Genomic DNA, 18,258 nt, shown 5'->3' on the forward strand with positions numbered 1-18,258 from the left:
ATATAATATATATATATAATAAGCATATATCTTTATTCCAAATTTGAGTAATATGACTTAATTGGATTGGTAATAGAAATCTTTTTTAGAATGTAGTTGTACTTTAGAATTTCACTTTGACATCAAATATTAGGATTACTTTTAACACATCATCACCTTATAACTAAAAAATAATGAGACTGCATCCTGAAGCATGAAATTCAGTCTCAGTATTTAGAAAAACAGATTGCTATTATATTTCATTTTTAAATATATTTATTTCTCAAACTGTCATGTAATTCTCTTAATATCTTTTTTTATTATAGCATGTTGAGCCACAAAGAATTCAGGTTTATCTATCCAGTTTTACCATTTTGTATGGTGTTTTGTGGTAAGTATTTTTGTTTAATATAGAAAAAGTTGTATTTATGTAGAAATAGTTAAGACAATAAATTTTCCTTAAACACTAAAATATTTGTTTTCAACTAAGCTAAATGAGAAATGCTTCTTAATCACAAGTTATAATACTGCAGTATTCCTTTTGCAGCCTAAATATACTTTTTCCTATGTCCTATAATGTGATATAAAAACATAAGGACTTAATATCCAAAGGACCTTTGGGTGGTGGTGGTTCTGGCTAGTAGGAATCTTCCATGCTAAAGTAATGAAATATGTCTATTTTAGAATAGCATTTTAAGTTTATGATTAAACTATGAAATTCTTCATTCCACAAATGAAAAGTATATAGCTGTTGGAACTACTTTTTAATGCTTCTTCATACACATCTAACCCTTTAAGACTCACTCTAATGCATATGCAATTTTTAAAGTGATCCACACCTCTGATTTTATTTTTAGCCTTTTCTCCAATTTTCCACTAGGTCTTTGCAGTAGTTTTTTTACATGTGACTTCTACAAAGCCTTATAGTACTCAACTCTGGAAAATGTGAATTTTTACATTAGTTGGTTTGGAAAAACTATGAACTGAAACTTCATTAACTTCAGGTTTAATCCAGAATAAATGACTTGGCTTCCCTCAAATATTAATCACTAAAAAAAAAATCACTGGACTGGGGAGGGAAGAAATAAGTATACAGCTGAGACTTGGAGGCTGGGAAAAACTAGGGAGTTAAGGATATCAAACTTTCGACTTAAAAAAAAAACAACAAACAACTCACTGACTTAAGCAGCCACCTTTGACCAAGTATACATCATCTCCTATAGATCTCAGATATACTCTCTTCAGTTGAGATATGAACATAATTTATACATATAAACATGTACATAATTTATATATATACACAACATACATAATTTTTATATGTATATATACACACAGACATCTAAATATTTGATACACCTGAAGTGTTGAAACCAAAGTTAATTTGAGTCATTATAGTCTCACTTCATATATAGATGCAGGCAAAAAATATAGGCATCTAACAGCTATATGGCAAGTCTTAAGAATAGTGGGCCCATTCACCAGAGCAAATCTGCAAATCTGTTCATAAATCACTATTCAGATTTAAAATTTTTCTTTACAACCACTTGAGTTGGAGTTATAATTAAATCAAGTCTGGTTTCTGCCCAGATGTGTTGCTATACTGGAGGTCAAGTATTTGTGTGTGTTGTTTGGTTAGTTAAGGAGCTTGGTTTCATTCCATTTTTATAATTTGAGGTTTTCTAGCATTCCACTTCTGTGCTGTGTCTTTACAGAGTGTTTTAGAGGAAGACTGGGTTGTCTGAATCCTCATTCCCAGTCCAAAAGAATGAATCTTTTAAGCGGCAGATTCTTGGTAACCTGTTTCCAATCTCAAAGATTGAGATAAAATGTCCATGAGGGTTGAAGAGGATCCCCTTCTAATGAACAAGAATCAGCCTTTGTTCCATCCTCTGTCCACTCAGAAGGATCCCTAAAGGACTGGGAACTAGCAAATCCCCTCATCGTCTCAGTGGATGTGATCCGTCCTTTGGACACATCTACCTAAGGTCCTTGAATTGGACCTGAAGATTCCATTCCTAGGAGACTTGTATTCCCACTAAGAGTCAGTAGTGAGCTCACCTGACATTAGTCTTTGGATGTTCAGGAACAATGTCAGACAAGAGTTCTCTTCGGAGTTGTTTTAAATGGCCCAGTTTGTGTCTTTTCTAACTACATGAATTATACTGTACCTCAAATCTGTTTTTATTCTTTTATGACCTCTTTTAACCTGATTTTTATATAAACACAACAACTCTATCAGCAATTTCCGTGTAATAGCCACCTTAAAACTCAGTGGCTTAAAACTTGCATGTCTGTAGTTGGCTGTCACTTCCACCACATTCTTTTGGTCAAAGCAAGTCGCAAAGCCAGGCCAGATTCAAAAGATGAGAAACTTCAGGCTCAGGTAGGGATTGGGCACATGAAGAGGGATAATTGCAGCCATTTTTTCAATCTACAGTAACTTCTCTTGCCTAATTTGAATTTCCCTCAGTTCTATCCAGAATAGGACTAACTCTGGAAAACATACCTTCTGTAATTGGCTCTGATCCTTAGTGAACTGTATAACCTGTGCCTCAGTTTCCTTATCTGTAAAAGAAAGGTGCCATTGGTCTAATAACATTGAAATTTTTAATTGAACCTCTGTCATTTGTGTTGATGAGGTTTCCAACACCTGCTACTAATTCTAAGTTGGGTATCTGCTTCATCTGCTTTTACCACAGTGACCAACACAGACTTGCTTGTCTCTGTTTCTGCATATGCTAATTGTTTTATCAAAACTGCACATGCATGTTGTTCCAAAAGCCATTCCATAAGTTTGTTTTAAAAAAACAATGGTTCCCAGCCCTCCCTCCCAATTCCCCTCTTCAGAGGCACTTATGCTCTTTCAGGTGGTTATTTTGATAATTTATCTCTTTACATAAAATGCTAATAATGCCCTTAAACATCTGTTTTTGGCATTACTTAGAACTTATATGAAAATAGCTTTATTTCCTTAGCAAAGTAGCAACATAAAATTCTTCCTGATACCTCTGTGTCCAGTATTCTCCTTATTGTTCTTAATAAAGTCTCTCTTTCCCAGGCCCATTCTCCTGTATGTTCCATCACAGAATTAAACCACCTTTTATTTTTTTCATGTAAACACTGAATTTAAGTTAACTGAACAGCTTTCCCAGAGAAACATCTCTGATTGGTAGAACTTGGTAGAGATCTTTTTCGTGGGCTTTTAGATTGGGTTTTCTATTAAGTCTTTTTTTTTAAAGATTTTATTTATTTATTTGACAGAGAGAGACACAGCGAGAGAGGGAACACAAGCAGGGGGAGTGGGAGAGGGAGAAGCGGGCCTCCCGCGGAGCAGGGAGCCCGATGCGGGGCTCGATCCCAGGACCCCAGGATCACGACCCGAGCCGAAGGCAGACGCTTAACGACTGAGCCACCCAGGCGCCCCTATTAAGTCTTGTCAAAACAGGGGTGCATCCTTCCTACCCGTGTTTGATGGGATCAGTAATGCACGGCCCCTTTCTCATCCCCTCCATTCCAATGAACCTTACCTTGGTAAGAAGGAATTCATCAGTCCTTGCAGAACAACAGATTGTAACATGAAGTATCCAGAACTTAAAAAGTAACTTGTGTGTATCAAGATAAATCATATGACAATTAGGAGATATGGCTGAGTAAAGAAGGAACCAACTCATGCAGGGCCTTACATACTCAAGTTTTTAGATTTTATCCTGGAGAGTAGTCAGCTGGGACATAATGGATTTAAAACTATAACAGTGGTTTGATGATAGTGATTGGATAAGAACCCAGTGGGTTTATTATAAACTCATGGTACAAAAAGAAAAAACCCTATAGTGTCATTCTCTAATCATCTAGTTCCATTTCCCAGAGATAACTGTCAGTCTTATAAATTCTTACAACTTCCTTTTTTATGTATCTTTTTGTTGGCATAGATAACAGGAGCAAATTAAAAATTCTGGAATGTTATTTAGCATTGAGTTAGAAAGAGTTACTATGGTAGCATGCCCTTATTCACTACTCACTTTCCACAATTTTAGTAACCTGCGCCAACCGCGATCCAGAAGCAGATGATCCCCTTTCTGACCTATCCTCAGGTCAGTAGTAGCCTAACACTACATCACAATGCTAGCCTAACACCACATCACAATGCCTACATCATTTACCATACTTCATATCACATAGGTATTTTACCATATCATATCATCACAAGGAAGATGGCTACAGTACAGTAAGAAATTTTGTGACCACATTCATATAACTTTTATTACAGTATACTGTTACAATTGTATTTTACTATTAGTTATTATTAATCTCTTGCCATGCCTAATTTCTAAGTTAAACTTCATCATAGGTATGTATAGGAAAAGAGTATAGGGACGCCTGAGTGGCTCAGTCGTTAAGCGTTTTCCTTCAGCTCGGGTCATGATCCCAGGGTCCTGGGATCGAGCCCCGCATCAGGTTCCCTGCTTGGCGGGAAGCCTGCTTCTCCCTCTCCCGCTCCCCCCTGCTTGTGTTCCTTCTCTTGCTGTCTCTGTCAAATAAACTAAAAAAATATTAAAAAAAAAAAAAAAGAGTATAGCGTTCTGTACTACTGGCAGTTTTAGGCATCCCCCAGGGGGTCTTGGAATGTATCCCCCGCAGAGAAGGGAGGACTACTGTATGTGAAATGAAGGTGTGTACTATTGGCAGTTTTAAGCATCCCCCAGTGGTCTTGGAATGTATCCCCCACAGAGAAGGGGGACTACTGTATGTGAAATGAAGGAATGAATTTAGATTCGGACAAGTAGTCACCCGGGTTCATACTAAGTCTTTATTCTCATGGAAATTACATGAGAGGCTGAAAGATTTCTGTTAAGTGGTTTACAGAAGAAAGCTTGTGTTCGCAGAATCTTCAGTAATTGGGAGAGGGGTCTCACATTTCAGGTTATATAATGCTTACATTACATTGTGCTGACGATCCCATTCTGAAGCTAGCTCATTTTAGGGTGGATCCTTTCAGTGAGAACTCATTATTTGTACGTACAGTTACGTAGACTTACTAGACAGCAGCTACTAAGATCTTGTTACCTTTTTTTTAAAATACTGAAGAAATCATACTGCTTTCCTGTAAGAAAACTGAATCCTAAGCTTCTCTTGTGGTGCAGACTAGAACTGTAACTGTAATTATTTCCAACTCTCCCTTTAACAACTCCAGTTTCTGAAATCCCCTTGAGAATGTTCAATGTCAGATAGTTTGAAAACCCTGGGAGTATTCAAATGAAAGTCTGTTCAGCTGTTCCTTCTTTCCTTATCTTCCCAACATTTTCTGTATATTTTTTTCCCAAATAATAGGGAGATTCATTTCTCTCTGTAAGGATCCATCCTAATATCACAACAAAGACAATATGAAACATAAGCATTAGCTGATTTAAGACTCTCCTCTGTACTAAAGCAGCTGGAAATACAAGCACATTTCCTTCCAACATTTTACCCAAAATGCCATTTTTACAGCATTCACCACCATGCACTCCAGTTTTAGATCAGTCACCATACCATTGTATCCCTAATGCCCGTTTTTTGAAAAGCTTTCAAGGAACATTTAGTGAGTGAGCAGACTGTTGATGAGTGAACATTTCACACATGCCCAAGTTACACTTCATTTGATTATTCCTGAGGGCAAGCTGTCTTCTAAAGTGCTTGCCAGGATAGGCTTTAATGTAGCTTTTTGCAATCTGAGGCCACTAGGTATATTTGGTTTCTTCTGTCTACCCAAGAAAGCACAGCTTTTAAGATTGCTGGTCTATTAGTTCTGTGACTTGAATTATTACATATAAGAGAACTTCTGGAATTCTATTTCAATTCTAATAAAGCTAATTCTAGTTCTCAAACTTTCAGTGGTTTCCTCATTTTGCTACTGCAAACTTAAATTTAGATATATTTTAAATGTAGGTTTAGTTTTCTTGATCTTCCTACATTTTTTATCACACTACTTTTTAGAATGTGTTTTGGCTAATCAGCTATTTCAAGTAGTAGTAAGTGAGAGGGATGTGTGATATTCCAACTAATGAACAGAATGAACTATAGGTAATGTTATCTAAAACACTTCCTGGAGGAATGAAATTGAGCATATAAGATTTCTTGGCCAAATCTGGTTCAGCTATCAAGTGGCAGGTGTCAGATGTCTTGGAATAGATGAAGCGATTTTATTATTTTCAATAGCTAAATTTTCAATTATTATATATTATTTATATACAATATAATGTATACAATGAAGACAGATAAAAGAGCTGTAAAGGCACCATACCTAAGATACATTTAAGTGTACAACAAAAGGTATCTTCAGTTTTTCCTAAACTGAATGTTAATACATACTGTCTTTTTAATTTATGACAATGGTAAGTTGAAAGAATGAGTGTCTTCAGTTAATGTGAAGTACTAGATGTGATTCAAGTAAATTACAGGTCTTAATTTACTCCTGTTTTTGAACAGTCCCTCCAGGGCCAACTTTATGTTAGTGTCCTTAAATGGGAACAGTTCAAAATTAATTTTATTCATGTTCAGTTATTTTCAGTAATTGAGCCAAGCTAAGACAGCTGATAGCAGTCAATTAGGTGATGATCATGGAAAACAGTGCCTTTGCCCCAGTGGGAATTAGTGCTAAAATTTCAGGCAAGCCACAGACTGGATCCTGGATACTCAAATTCCAAAAGAACAATTATGTAATTCCATGGGGACAGTACATGGGGAGTATGAACAAAATGTCAAGTTCATTAATAAGCTTATTCTTTTCCAGTGCAAAGGGCTGTTTTTTTGTGGGTATTTTCAACAGATCCTTATGTGCTCATTATCAGTGGCTACTGCGGGGGGAGGAGGACTATAGGAAGGGGGCGGGGGACTTTTACTTTTCATTTACTCTATTTGTTCTGCTTGTTTTTTTTGCCACATGCAAGAATTACTTTTACAAATTAAAAAAGAAATTGTTCAGCATCTCCAAATTGCCCAACATTGTAGTGAAAGAAAAGACATACTTCTTTCAGAAAAAGATACTCTATGTATGGTGGCATGGGTAACTACTGAAAATCTCTCAGTGGTGTATTTTCCTAAAAGGACACTCTGCCACACTTCCTCCAGAATTATGGAGACTTATATGTACACCATCCATTGCTAGTGCTTGGGAGATTAAAGAGAAGAGACAGACAAATGAACTACTATGTACCAAGACAAGCACTGGATGTAAGTTTTTTCTAATACTTGGAAAAGTTACTGTTATCCCGTTTGCAGATGGGGAAAATAACTCTCAGCAAAGTAAAGAAAGCAACCTGTGCCAGAGTTAGAATTCAAATTTGGGTTTGTTGGACTCCCTCGCCATTCTTTTTCCACTATCCTTCAATTTTTTCTAGAAAAAGGTAAAGACCTGAGGACAATGACAATGAATGGTTAGAGAAATTATAAAGATACCTATTGCTTATTTCGTTTCCCCATGACACCATTTCAGTTTGTGCTACTTCCATTAAAGATTACAAATGTATTTGCAGTTAACATTTACTTAGCTATCCTAAAACAAGAATGCCAGTATTATGGTTCAACATGTCTGTCTTCCTACAGGGTACTCACTAAACCACCTGAAAACGTGGAAGAAACCAGCTCTCAGTTTCCTGTTTTTATCGAATATGCTCCTCGCCCTCTATACTGGTTTAGTTCATCAACGGGGTACTCTTGATGTCATGACTCATATTCAAGAACTCTGTTACAATAATCCCAATAAATCTCCAGCTTCAGTATTTATAATGATGCCTTGCCACTCTACTCCTTATTATAGGTAATAAAAGTTGTTCCACTATATGCTATTAAGAAAATGAAACGAGGGCGCCTGGGTGGCTCAGTTGGTTAAGCGACTGCCTTCGGCTCAGGTCATGATCCTGGAGTCCCGGGATCGAGTCCCACATCGGGCTCCCTGCTCGGCAGGGAGTCTGCTTCTCCCTCTGACCCTCTCATGCTCTCTCTATCTCATTCTCTCTCTCAAATAAATAAATAAAATCTTTAAAAAAAAAAAAAAAGAAAAGAAAATGAAACGAACTACTTTAAAATTCCTTTCAGGTTCCTGAGTTTAATTGATAACTGATCAAATGACTAAGAAATCTGAAACTTCTATCCATATATATTCACTGAATTTTAAAAGCCATTTGAAGTATGTCAATAAAAATCATATATCACTTTTAAATAAAATTTAGAAATATGAATGACTTACATTTAAATGATCTGCCTTAAATGTAATATAAAATATTTTAGAGGTTATTTGAAGGTAACTGTATTAAAAGAAATTATCATTGAGCTTACTACAAATCTTTGTAATACATCTTCTATTTTTAAAAAATTTTTAATCAATCTCAAAACACTAGATTCTACACCACATTTACTGCTGGACCACTGCCCTGGTCTTAAACCAGTCTTTTTTTAATCTCTCTTTATATTAGTTGTTTCACCTATAAAAATTAGGAAATTCAATTAGATGATTTTCTAAGCTTGAATTAAGTATTTCTGAGAAATACAACACTAAAACTGCCTTTACTATGCAGGACATTTAAAAAGAAATCCATCTGGTCCTATGCTTCCAATTGCCTAATAACAGTACAAGGGTAAAGCAAACTGCTTTCCTTGAAAAAGTTCTACATCTACTTAACCTGGCTTTAAACAGTCTGAAGTTAATTTTCCATGTGCACATTCAATTAACTGAGTATCAAAGCTGTTATCATTTTAAGATTAAGTAGAGTTTTGCAAAAGCATTAAATTAACTGAATCATTAATGCCAATCATTAATACACAATTTGGAAAGTTGGGACTGCCTAGCAAAAGCCACAGGTTAGATGTCAGACCCAAATACCCCTTCAAATTGAGGTTCACCTACTACATAAAAAAGATTAGAGCTGAGAGCGGGACACTCACTCTCCCTCCATGCTCACATTAGCAGTAACACGGCAGAGAACAGGAATTCTAAAGGCATCAAGATGCTTTCCGTACATGGTTGTATAGTTGGTGTCTCAGGCTTTGAGTAGTTCATCAAGTTCTCATCTTACATTTTTCAAACTGCACAATGGAGCAAAAAATATCTATAATGCCTACTTTGGAGTAGAAAGCTTACAGCTGTTTTCTCAGCTTGTTTTGGTTTTCTCCCTGAAGCAAGACCTTCCTCTCCTAAATTATACAAGTCGTCAAGTGTTAGGTCTTGTGTAAATTTACTTTGTATGCAGTTCATAGATAACATAAACCTCTATCACATGTTTATTTTTCCTTAGGCAGTTATAAACATGGCTTTTGCAGGGCCCAAGTAACTGGCTTAAGTTGTCATAATTCATCAATCCATCTTTTTTACTGCAGTCTAGTCTTTCTATGCCACAATAAAACCATTACTTACTTGGATTTGAATCAGTGAACATATGCTGCTATCACCCAATCTATTTATATAAATATAGAACAACAACAATAACAAAACCCATACAGGAACAACCTTTCAAAGATGTGATCCATCCCCTTTCAGAGCAGAAAGGGAAGAAAGCAAGAATCCTTTTCTCTGGTTCATGAAGTTTTCTACCTTGCCAATTAAGCCTATGGATAATTATTCTCTTATTAATAAAAGTCACCCACTTCAGGCCTTTCCTGGAAAAGCATACTAAGGTTGGAGAATACGGGGTCTCCCACACTGCTGACTTCCTATCCCATCTTGAAATGGAGTTTCATGCATTAGTTTGGACTTGAAGGCTGCTGCTGCGCAGGCACGTGGTCTAAGAATCCTATCGTACATCTTTGAGAAAACTACATTAAAGGCTTGCTTCTTAACCTTAATGGGACCCAGTTTAGATTCAGACTTCACATTTTGTTATGTGAACATGATAAATCTTGAGAGTAATTGGAAAACTTTCACCTTTTTAACTTCATGTAACTATAATGGTAACTTTCTCTCTACAGCCATGTCCACTACCCACTTCCAATGAGATTTCTCCAGTGTCCCCCAGACCTGACTGGAAAAAGCCAGTACCTTGACGAAGCAGCTATATTCTATCTGAATCCCTTAAACTGGCTAGATAAAGAGTTTCACAGTGATTCAACACTGCCTACTCACTTGATCATCTTCAGCATTTTAGAGGAGGTAAGGAAACATGAAAAAGGGGAAAACTCACTATTTCACCTCCGGTTTAGCACTCAGGTAAACAGACAACATAACTTTTTTATGGTTCCTTTCAAGCCCCATATTTTGTAATTGGTTCTTTTCCCTGGTCAAAATCCATCCCAGTTCTGTAACTACCAAGATATATATGTTACTTACCATGAGTTAATTCTTTTATTAAGAAACTATAGGGGCGCCTGGGTGGCTCAGTTGGTTAAGCGACTGCCTTCAGCTCAGGTCATGATCCTGGAGTCCCGGGATCGAGTCCCACATCGGGCTCCCTGCTCAGCAGGAAGTCTGCTTCTCCCTCTGATGCTCCCCCCTCTCATGCTCTCTCTGTCTCTATCTCATTCTCTCTCTCAAATAAATAAATAAAATCTTTAAAAAAAAAAAAAAAAAAAAAAAAGAAACTATATTGCTTTGGGGCACCTGGGTGGCACAGTTGGTTAAGTGTCTGATTCTTGGTTTCGGCTCAGGTCGTGATCTCACAGTCATCTCAGTCATGAGATTGAACCCTGTGTCGGGCCCCGTGCTCAGTGCAGAGTCAGCTTGAGATTCTCTCTCCCTCTGCCCCTCCCCACCCACTTGTGCTCTCTCTCCCTCTCTAAAATTAATTGATTAAAAAGAAACTATAGTTTTATTAAGAAAAAAGTGGTAGAGGCACAAATCAGGTCATTCTAAAATTCTTGAAACAGTACTCAGAAAATGTAGCCTTTATTTACTTAAACATTGATTTACTTCTAGGAAATAAGTGCTTTCCTAATTTCAAGCAACTATGAGAGAACTGCTGTGTTCTTCCACACTCACTTGCCAGAAGGTCAAACTGGAAGTCACATATATGTCTATGAACGGAAATTAAAGGGAACACTCAAGAGAAGATGAAATTCTGAACTGTGTTTAAATCTTTCCTAAAGAAACAGACATTGCTGGGTACAGACATTCAGATGCTGCATAAATATGCCTGTAAACACTGGGTAAGATTCGTGGAACTAGCAAAAAACCATTGAACTGCTTTACCAAATATCACAAAGTATAAAATATATTAATACAAATGCCAGATTTTAAATAAAGACCTTTAGTTTTCCTCATGGTGTAGTTTTATTGTTTCTTCCACAATATTCAGATGTGCAAGAAATTTCACAAAAGAACAAGTAAGCAAGCTCATAAGAAGGCAGCAAATTCTTCACAAGTCAACGGGCTCTTGAACCCACAAAAAGACAAGAAGCAGGTGTAAGATTATAAAATGTTAAAGATGAAATTCCATCACAATGTACTTTTTTCAAGCTCTACTGCAAATTTAACATAAATATCAGTGTTAATTACACTTTGTCATATGATCTGAGCTTGCTTTAAGCTCATACGTTGAAAGGAAGACTCATTTCATGCACAAAATCTGTTGCATGCCCGGCTTCCTTAAAACTACAGTTGAACATTTCCAGTGCCAAAAAAAATTCAGCAAAGCTAAACTACAAGGAAAATGCAAGTTAGTAAGCTTTTGCTTGATGCTTCTAAATAATAAAGTCATCAAATTGATATTTAGAAATGATAGACATTATCTTGATAATTTCCTTTTAGTTTCAACACCAAACATTGTAGAAAGCATCCATGTTTCTGTTACCATTTTCTAATTTAACTTAATCATGATGATCAATATTTAGGGTCAAAAGGTAACTGCCCCAATTCTATTTCAAGATTTGCCATGTGTCTTCCATTAGTGCGACCATATTTATGCCATTTACCTTCCCTTTTATAAGGTTGTGGCTGAGGGTGCTTCTGCTCTTGTTTTCGATGCCTGGAGTTTTCAATATTTACCATACGTTGCTTTTTATCTGGTCGACTGAAAGCAGTAAACACATTTTTCATCTATGTTAGAGTTAAATTTAAACAAGAAACAATTTTAATGTTTTTTTCTCCATTAATCTATTATCTGAACACTCTGAAAAAGGATGTTAATCTGAAGTATAATCCTAACACAACCATACCAAAAAGATTCAGTATTATACTTTTATCCTACAGAAAAAATAGACAAACATACTGTAGTGGCAAAAAGGGGAAATACTCAACAGATTAAATAGAAATGTGACAATAAAATAATGAGATGTGTTTCCATTATTTCTCCTCTCATTCAAAATCAATCGCTCCCCATTGGCTTCATCCCTCAGCTGGAATATGTATGTATCTCTTACAAACTAAAGAAAGTCTCTTTTTCTTTTTGCTCTCCTACAGCCACAGCTAAGGTTCATAAACAAGGTCTATTTCTACTGCTTTCCCCAAACTCCCTATGATCAGGCTGCTTCTGTCACTACCTCACTGAAACACTCCATAATGCCATTCATGGCCACCCAATTCCCAACCAAGATATCCAGTCTCTTGTTTAATGTTTAAAGCACTTGACATACTTATATATTCTTTTCACTTGAGATGATCTTTGGATTTTCTTGCCGCCACACTCTGATATTCTTCTCAGCCTTCTTTCTCTACAACCCCGTAGGTGTTAGTGTGCCCCAGGAGTCTGATAAAACACCCCCAGCCTAGACGATCTATACACGCATGAGCGCGCGCGCGCGCGCACGCACGCACACACACACACAGAGTCTGGGCTAGAAAGAGTCCTGTAACTAATGGCCAACTAATTCTTTCCACTTGGCTGTCAATAGGTACCTACAAGCACAATTCTTTTCCAATTCCCCTTACCCAAAACATCTGCTATCCCTTATCTTAGTGATGCCACTATCCAACTAGTGACCCAACCCTGAAATCTGCAATTGTTACTTTCTACTTCTCTTTCACAAGAAATACCACCAATTTTACTTATTATATATTATTCAAATCTGTCTCCTTCCCACTCCTACTATTACCCTAGTTCAGATACTCATCAGCTCATGTCTGTATTTTTCCAAAGACCACCGGCTAGCTTCTAGCTTCACTCTTTCCAACCAACCCTCCAGGCTGTTGCCAGTGATCCAAAATGCAATGAGGCAAGTCCTTTAGCACAAAATGAGGTCCTTCAGATCTTCACAAAAGATCTGTATCTTTTCTTTTCATACCCCAGCACTACCTTGCCTCCTTAAAGTGGCCTGTCTTCACATCTCCAAATCTATGCAAATGAAGTTCTCTTTGAGAGAGAATGTCCTACTCTTATCTGCTTAGCAAATTCCCAATTCGCCTTCAAAAACCAATTTAAAGTTCAGTTCAAAGATCACTTCACCCTGAAGCCTTCCCAAACATCTCCAGGCTGAGGCCGCCATATACAATGTGCCTCCAATACCTCCATTTCATTTCTTATATTTACCTAACTCTCCAAAAGCTTGTGAGCTCCTTGATGGCAAGAATTTTTCATGTTTTGTCAGGGCAGCCTCACAATGTTTTGCTCATTTAGGCACTAGGTATTTAAAGACTAAAGACATCAGAATCAGTCTCATTATTTTATAGACACATTACATTTATTCAAAAAAGATAAATATAACTCAAAGATAAAAAATAAAGCTAACATTTGAAGATTAGGCGAGTTTCATGTTACAGAATATAAAGCTGATAAGCGAGTTATTTTTAGAAATTATGTATATAAAGCACACACATTATAACTTGTGGCTTACTAAGTTTGCCTCTACCTTTATGAACAATAATTGTATAGTAACTATTAAGTATCATAATTTAGTTGGTAAATGGAATAGACAAATAAGGGGGCCAATTCAAATTGTTACATATGAGCTCTTCTGATTTCGGAGTGAAATCTGTATTGTTCACCCTAGCTTCCCAAAGTGAGTAAATAAATAAAAGACCAAAGAAAAATCATTTCACTTAAGATGATTATCTTTTCATATAAACTAGAATGAAAAGAAACAAGAGGCTAAAATAGGATTTGCATATCCTTAGCTCATTTTTAAGGCAGAAATTAAACTATTTGCTCAAGTCAAACTGATCATATGAAATTTTCAGTTTGTAATAGCTATTAACTTAAAATTGTATCTTTCAACTTAATTTATTCTAAATTCTCTGGCAATAAAGTACTTTTACAAATAGCACTTTTTTCTTCCTTTACAAAAAGTACTTTAAGGATAGTAACATTCCAAGATGTTAAAATGATAAAAATGCTACCCAATCTATAAATGTTAAAAACTATTATAATAACATGGTGCTATGTAAACCGACCTGGGTCCATATGGAGGGGAAAGAGTGTGACCAAAGAAGTGTCTATATATATATCCATCCAACTTCTCAAACACTCCATCATTATCTACTTGATATTCCTTCATGTCTTTAAGATAATCTTTAACATCATTAACAAAGTCAGTGAAGAGCTTCTGATCATGTATAAAGACACCCTTTAGGAAAAACTTATTGATGAATTGATCAAGTTCTTTCCAATGATGAAAACTATCCAGTTGTTCTAATAAATACCTTTCAATTAACTGTCTAAATTCATCTATCCTTACAGGATTCAACACTTTCATATTAAAAAGGTTAATGGATTCCTGTTGAGCACATTCAAATACACCAGAACAAGACTTTCTGAAAGAATCATAATTTTCACTACAGTCATGCTCGGCACTGCATTTCTGTGAATTTGTATTTTTTCTAAATTCTTCAAAGTGAATTGGCTTTTCTTTCCTTCCCTCTCTTTGCAGAGTAGGGCCTTTATTCTGGTTTTGTGTACGTGCCTTATACTGTGGGTGTAAATATTCACTAAAGACTGTTGTTGGTTTTTTAGCTGCTGCTTCTTTTGTGGCACTAAATCTTTTATTGCCCTTTTCATCAAAGATATTCTTGGTGGTATCTTTGAAATGCCTGAAAGTGGATTTAACTGAATCTGAAAATTTTTTCAGATTTTCTTTCACAGCTTCTTTAGCCTGTTTAATTTTTTCTTTATGATGCCTCACAAATTCCTTGGTAGAATTCTTCATGGCATCAAATGTTTCCTTAACTGAACCCAAAAATGTTTCCTTTGATTTATTTTTAGCCCTGTGGTTTCCTCTGCTCCCTTTCTTTTTTCCGTCGGTTTCTTGTTTTGCATTTTGATCTTTTGCCTCAATATACAGTCTTTCCCACAAATCAGAACGCTGCTGTTCAAAGTTTAGCTTCTGCTCCAGCTCAGTGAGTCTTTCCCGTAAGACTTCTATTTCCTTTTTTTCAGTCAATACATTGGGAGAGTCTGGGTTGCCATATGACTCACTAGAGCTTAACTGCTGGAGTTCCACCTTTAAAGCCATGGTTACTAGTCGTTCTCTCTCCAGTTCCCTCCTTAGCATCTTTGCTTCTGCCAAAAGAGTCTCCCTCTGATTAAGGAAGCTGTGTGTCTTCAGCTTTTCTTCTTCCAGATGCTGCTTAAGTTTCTGATTTTCTGTGACTAATTCAGTACCTGTCCCTTTATCTTCCAATATCCTAATCTGTTCTCTTAGTTTCCTTAACTCTTCCTGTAATAAAGATAAGGCTTTTTCTTCCTTCTCCAGAGATATCCTTAAATACTGATTTTCTGTATCAAGGTTCTTTTTCTGAGTTTCAAAGGACATCTTCTCTTCTTCAGTAAGGGCCCAACATCTTGCAAGGTTTTCCTTCAAAGACTAAATTTTTTGAAAGAGAAGAAAAATGTCAAATGCTTCATTAAAAGCTCAATTCAAATCTTTTAAGACATAATCCTATGTAACCAATACTCATAAATTTTTAGTATCTATTTCTGCAGAGACTATCCTTTATGCAGTGTGTATATATATATATATATATTTGTAGAGTATATATATATGTATTTCAATACATAAAAATCAGAAAATACAAGGTTCATATACAAGAAAATGCACAGCACAGAGCTACATCAAAATAATAACAAGCACGTCGGAAGGATTTAAAAACTGGAAAAAATGAGCTAGAGCCTGGTTTATCCCCAGTAAGATTTCTAAAATAGAGCTAGGGGTACTTCTGATTAGTGTTTATTAGTGATTAGTGATTATTTTCCATAATCATATGAAAGCCTTAATGGTTTCTAGGCCCACTTACAAGTCAGGAGAAAAGGAGACGGTCTATCTTCTGACTACAGAACTCCAATCTCTCCTGAGAAGTCTCCTAAAGAGAATTTAGGCAGGACTAAAGGCTTCTCTGACCCTGGGGTGAAGGAGATGATCTTTTATAAAAAGGAAAATTATAGCTAGAGATGACCTGAGGATTCAAAAAATTCTATTTATATTCTCGGCACTCTTTGAAAGGAAAACATTTCAGTAATCTTAGTCCTATCTGAAAGATCTTCACCCTGTGCCAATTAACATCCCAAAGTAAGTTCAGGTAAGTCCTACAAGTTCTCTCAGCACTTCTTAAGAGGACTGAATCTTGGTAACATTTATAACTAATTTCTCCGATTTCAAATAATCTTCTGAAGAGAATATCACCAGATTAGCAGTGTAACTCTGAAGTAAGCACCCTTGAAAGAGAGGAAACCATGTTCAATTAGGTTTACAAAATTTTGCTGCATTTCAAAGTAGCCTTGAATATCTCTTTCAACATATATATTAGTAACAAACTTTCACCAAAACAGCAAGAAACTAAACAATATGCTTAAATAGGCTAATGGTTATAGCATTATCCAGTCAGTTAAAATACCTTATATATAAATCAGCAAATGATCCTTAAATTTTACTTAATTTACCACAGACATTACAGTTATCCCATCTGAATCAGACCAAAAAATCGGATATATAGAAACAAAAATGTCCTTTAGGAAAATGACAGTATTTCCACTTGAAAATAACCATCTGAAACGGATGGTTCACTATCTGGTTCATCAGTCGTCAAAGAACAAATTAAAATTTAAAATTTCACAATAATCAGGGGTGCCTAGGTGGCTTAGTCGGTTAAGCGTCCGACTCGATTTGGGCTCAGGTCATGATCTCAGGATCCTGAGACTGAGCCTCGAGTTGGGGCTGAGCGTGGAGTCTGCTTAGGAGTCTCTCCCTCGCCATTTGCGCCCCACCCCCCTGCCCTGCTTGTACTCTCTGTCTCTCTCTAAAGAAATTTGTTTAAAAATTTCATTATAATCATTTCATCTGGAGAGAAAACAAGTTTTGAGTACCCAACAGAAGTGGACCATGGACACTGGGGAGGGTATGTGTTGTGGTAAGTGCTGTGTATTGTGTAAAACTGATGAATCACAGACCTGCACCCCTGAAACAAAGAATACATTATATGTAAGTAAGTAAGTAAGTAAGTAAGTAAATAAATAAATAAATAAATAAATAAAAGAAGTGGACCATGGAGTAGTACAGACTAATGTAGCATTATCTTTAAATGCAAAAGCACAAGGGACCGGTATATTCTGCATTCAGTAAACTTCATAATCTTGAAGTGCCTGATAAGCAAATCCTGGGCAGGTCTCCCATGAAGCTTCAAAATCCAAACCACATTTAATGGTTGGAGGTTAAGAGGCCTACAAGAACTGACTCAATAAAGATCTATGCAGAGTCAGTCTCCTAAAACCCAACATCATCCTATGGAACCAGAAACCATGGTGGTGAAGAAGAAAATGCCTACTCTTTTTATAACATCCTTTGATCAAGGTAGGAAAAACTACACTATTTACAAATAACTTCAGTAGTCCCTGCCTGAAAAAAGACATAATCCAGATGTCAAGTGGGATTCTGTCTTCTAAAGAAATATAATCATAACCCTATAAGGAATACATAAATTGTGAGGGAAATTTGGGGGGAATGGAAAGAAAAAGGAACTGTTTACTTTTCTACCCTGAGTTTTTTCTACAAGCCCTATACCCTTCTTGTGAAGAAGCAGAGAAGAGACCAGCTATTACACTGGTTCTCATAAACCCACACAGGTGTTAATGGACAGCACAGTCCTGCTGATACTAGGTGAGTTTAGGGAGGCAAGTATAACATGCTCTCTTTTCCATCAGACCCAACGAGAAACTGAAGAAAAAGGACTGGCTGATTATTTCCCTTGATCGGGGAAAGATCTTAGAGAGAGGCTACAAACTCTCCTTTTTCTCACTGACTGAAAATGTTTTGTTAGTTCTGTAAAAATAATATTAATAATGTTTTCTATATATATTATTAATTAAAAATAATGTTAATTATAGTAGTTAGAAATAACATCTTTGAAGTCAGATAAATTCAGTTTTGCCAATTGCTAGCCTTGGAAAA

At 36.2% G+C, this 18,258-nt stretch overlaps 2 protein-coding genes across 3 annotated transcripts in view; one reads left to right on the plus strand and one right to left on the minus strand.

The window, feature by feature from the left end:
- PIGB (phosphatidylinositol glycan anchor biosynthesis class B) overlaps positions 1 to 11,122 on the plus strand; it is a 38,404-nt gene extending 27,282 nt beyond the window's left edge. The window contains exons 9-12 of the mRNA XM_032418108.1: positions 306 to 370; positions 7,564 to 7,777; positions 9,922 to 10,102; positions 10,865 to 11,122. Coding sequence (XP_032273999.1) covers positions 306 to 370; positions 7,564 to 7,777; positions 9,922 to 10,102; positions 10,865 to 11,002 — 598 coding nt within the window. The 3' untranslated portion in view covers positions 11,003 to 11,122. The remainder of the gene's footprint in view (positions 1 to 305; positions 371 to 7,563; positions 7,778 to 9,921; positions 10,103 to 10,864) is intronic.
- A 72-nt stretch (positions 11,123 to 11,194) lies between these two features.
- Positions 11,195 to 18,258, minus strand: part of CCPG1 (cell cycle progression 1) — a 41,393-nt gene continuing 34,329 nt past the window's right edge. For both annotated transcript variants that reach the window (XM_032418106.1, XM_032418107.1), the window contains 2 exons: positions 14,273 to 15,681; positions 11,195 to 11,957 (listed from right to left, as the gene is read on the minus strand). In XM_032418106.1, coding sequence (XP_032273997.1) covers positions 11,768 to 11,957; positions 14,273 to 15,681 — 1,599 coding nt within the window. In that variant the 3' untranslated portion in view covers positions 11,195 to 11,767. The remainder of the gene's footprint in view (positions 11,958 to 14,272; positions 15,682 to 18,258) is intronic.

The sequence above is a fragment of the Phoca vitulina genome, unplaced genomic scaffold, assembly GCF_004348235.1.
Source record: "Phoca vitulina isolate PV1807 unplaced genomic scaffold, GSC_HSeal_1.0 scaffold20, whole genome shotgun sequence".
Classification (NCBI taxonomy): Eukaryota; Metazoa; Chordata; class Mammalia; order Carnivora; family Phocidae; genus Phoca; species Phoca vitulina.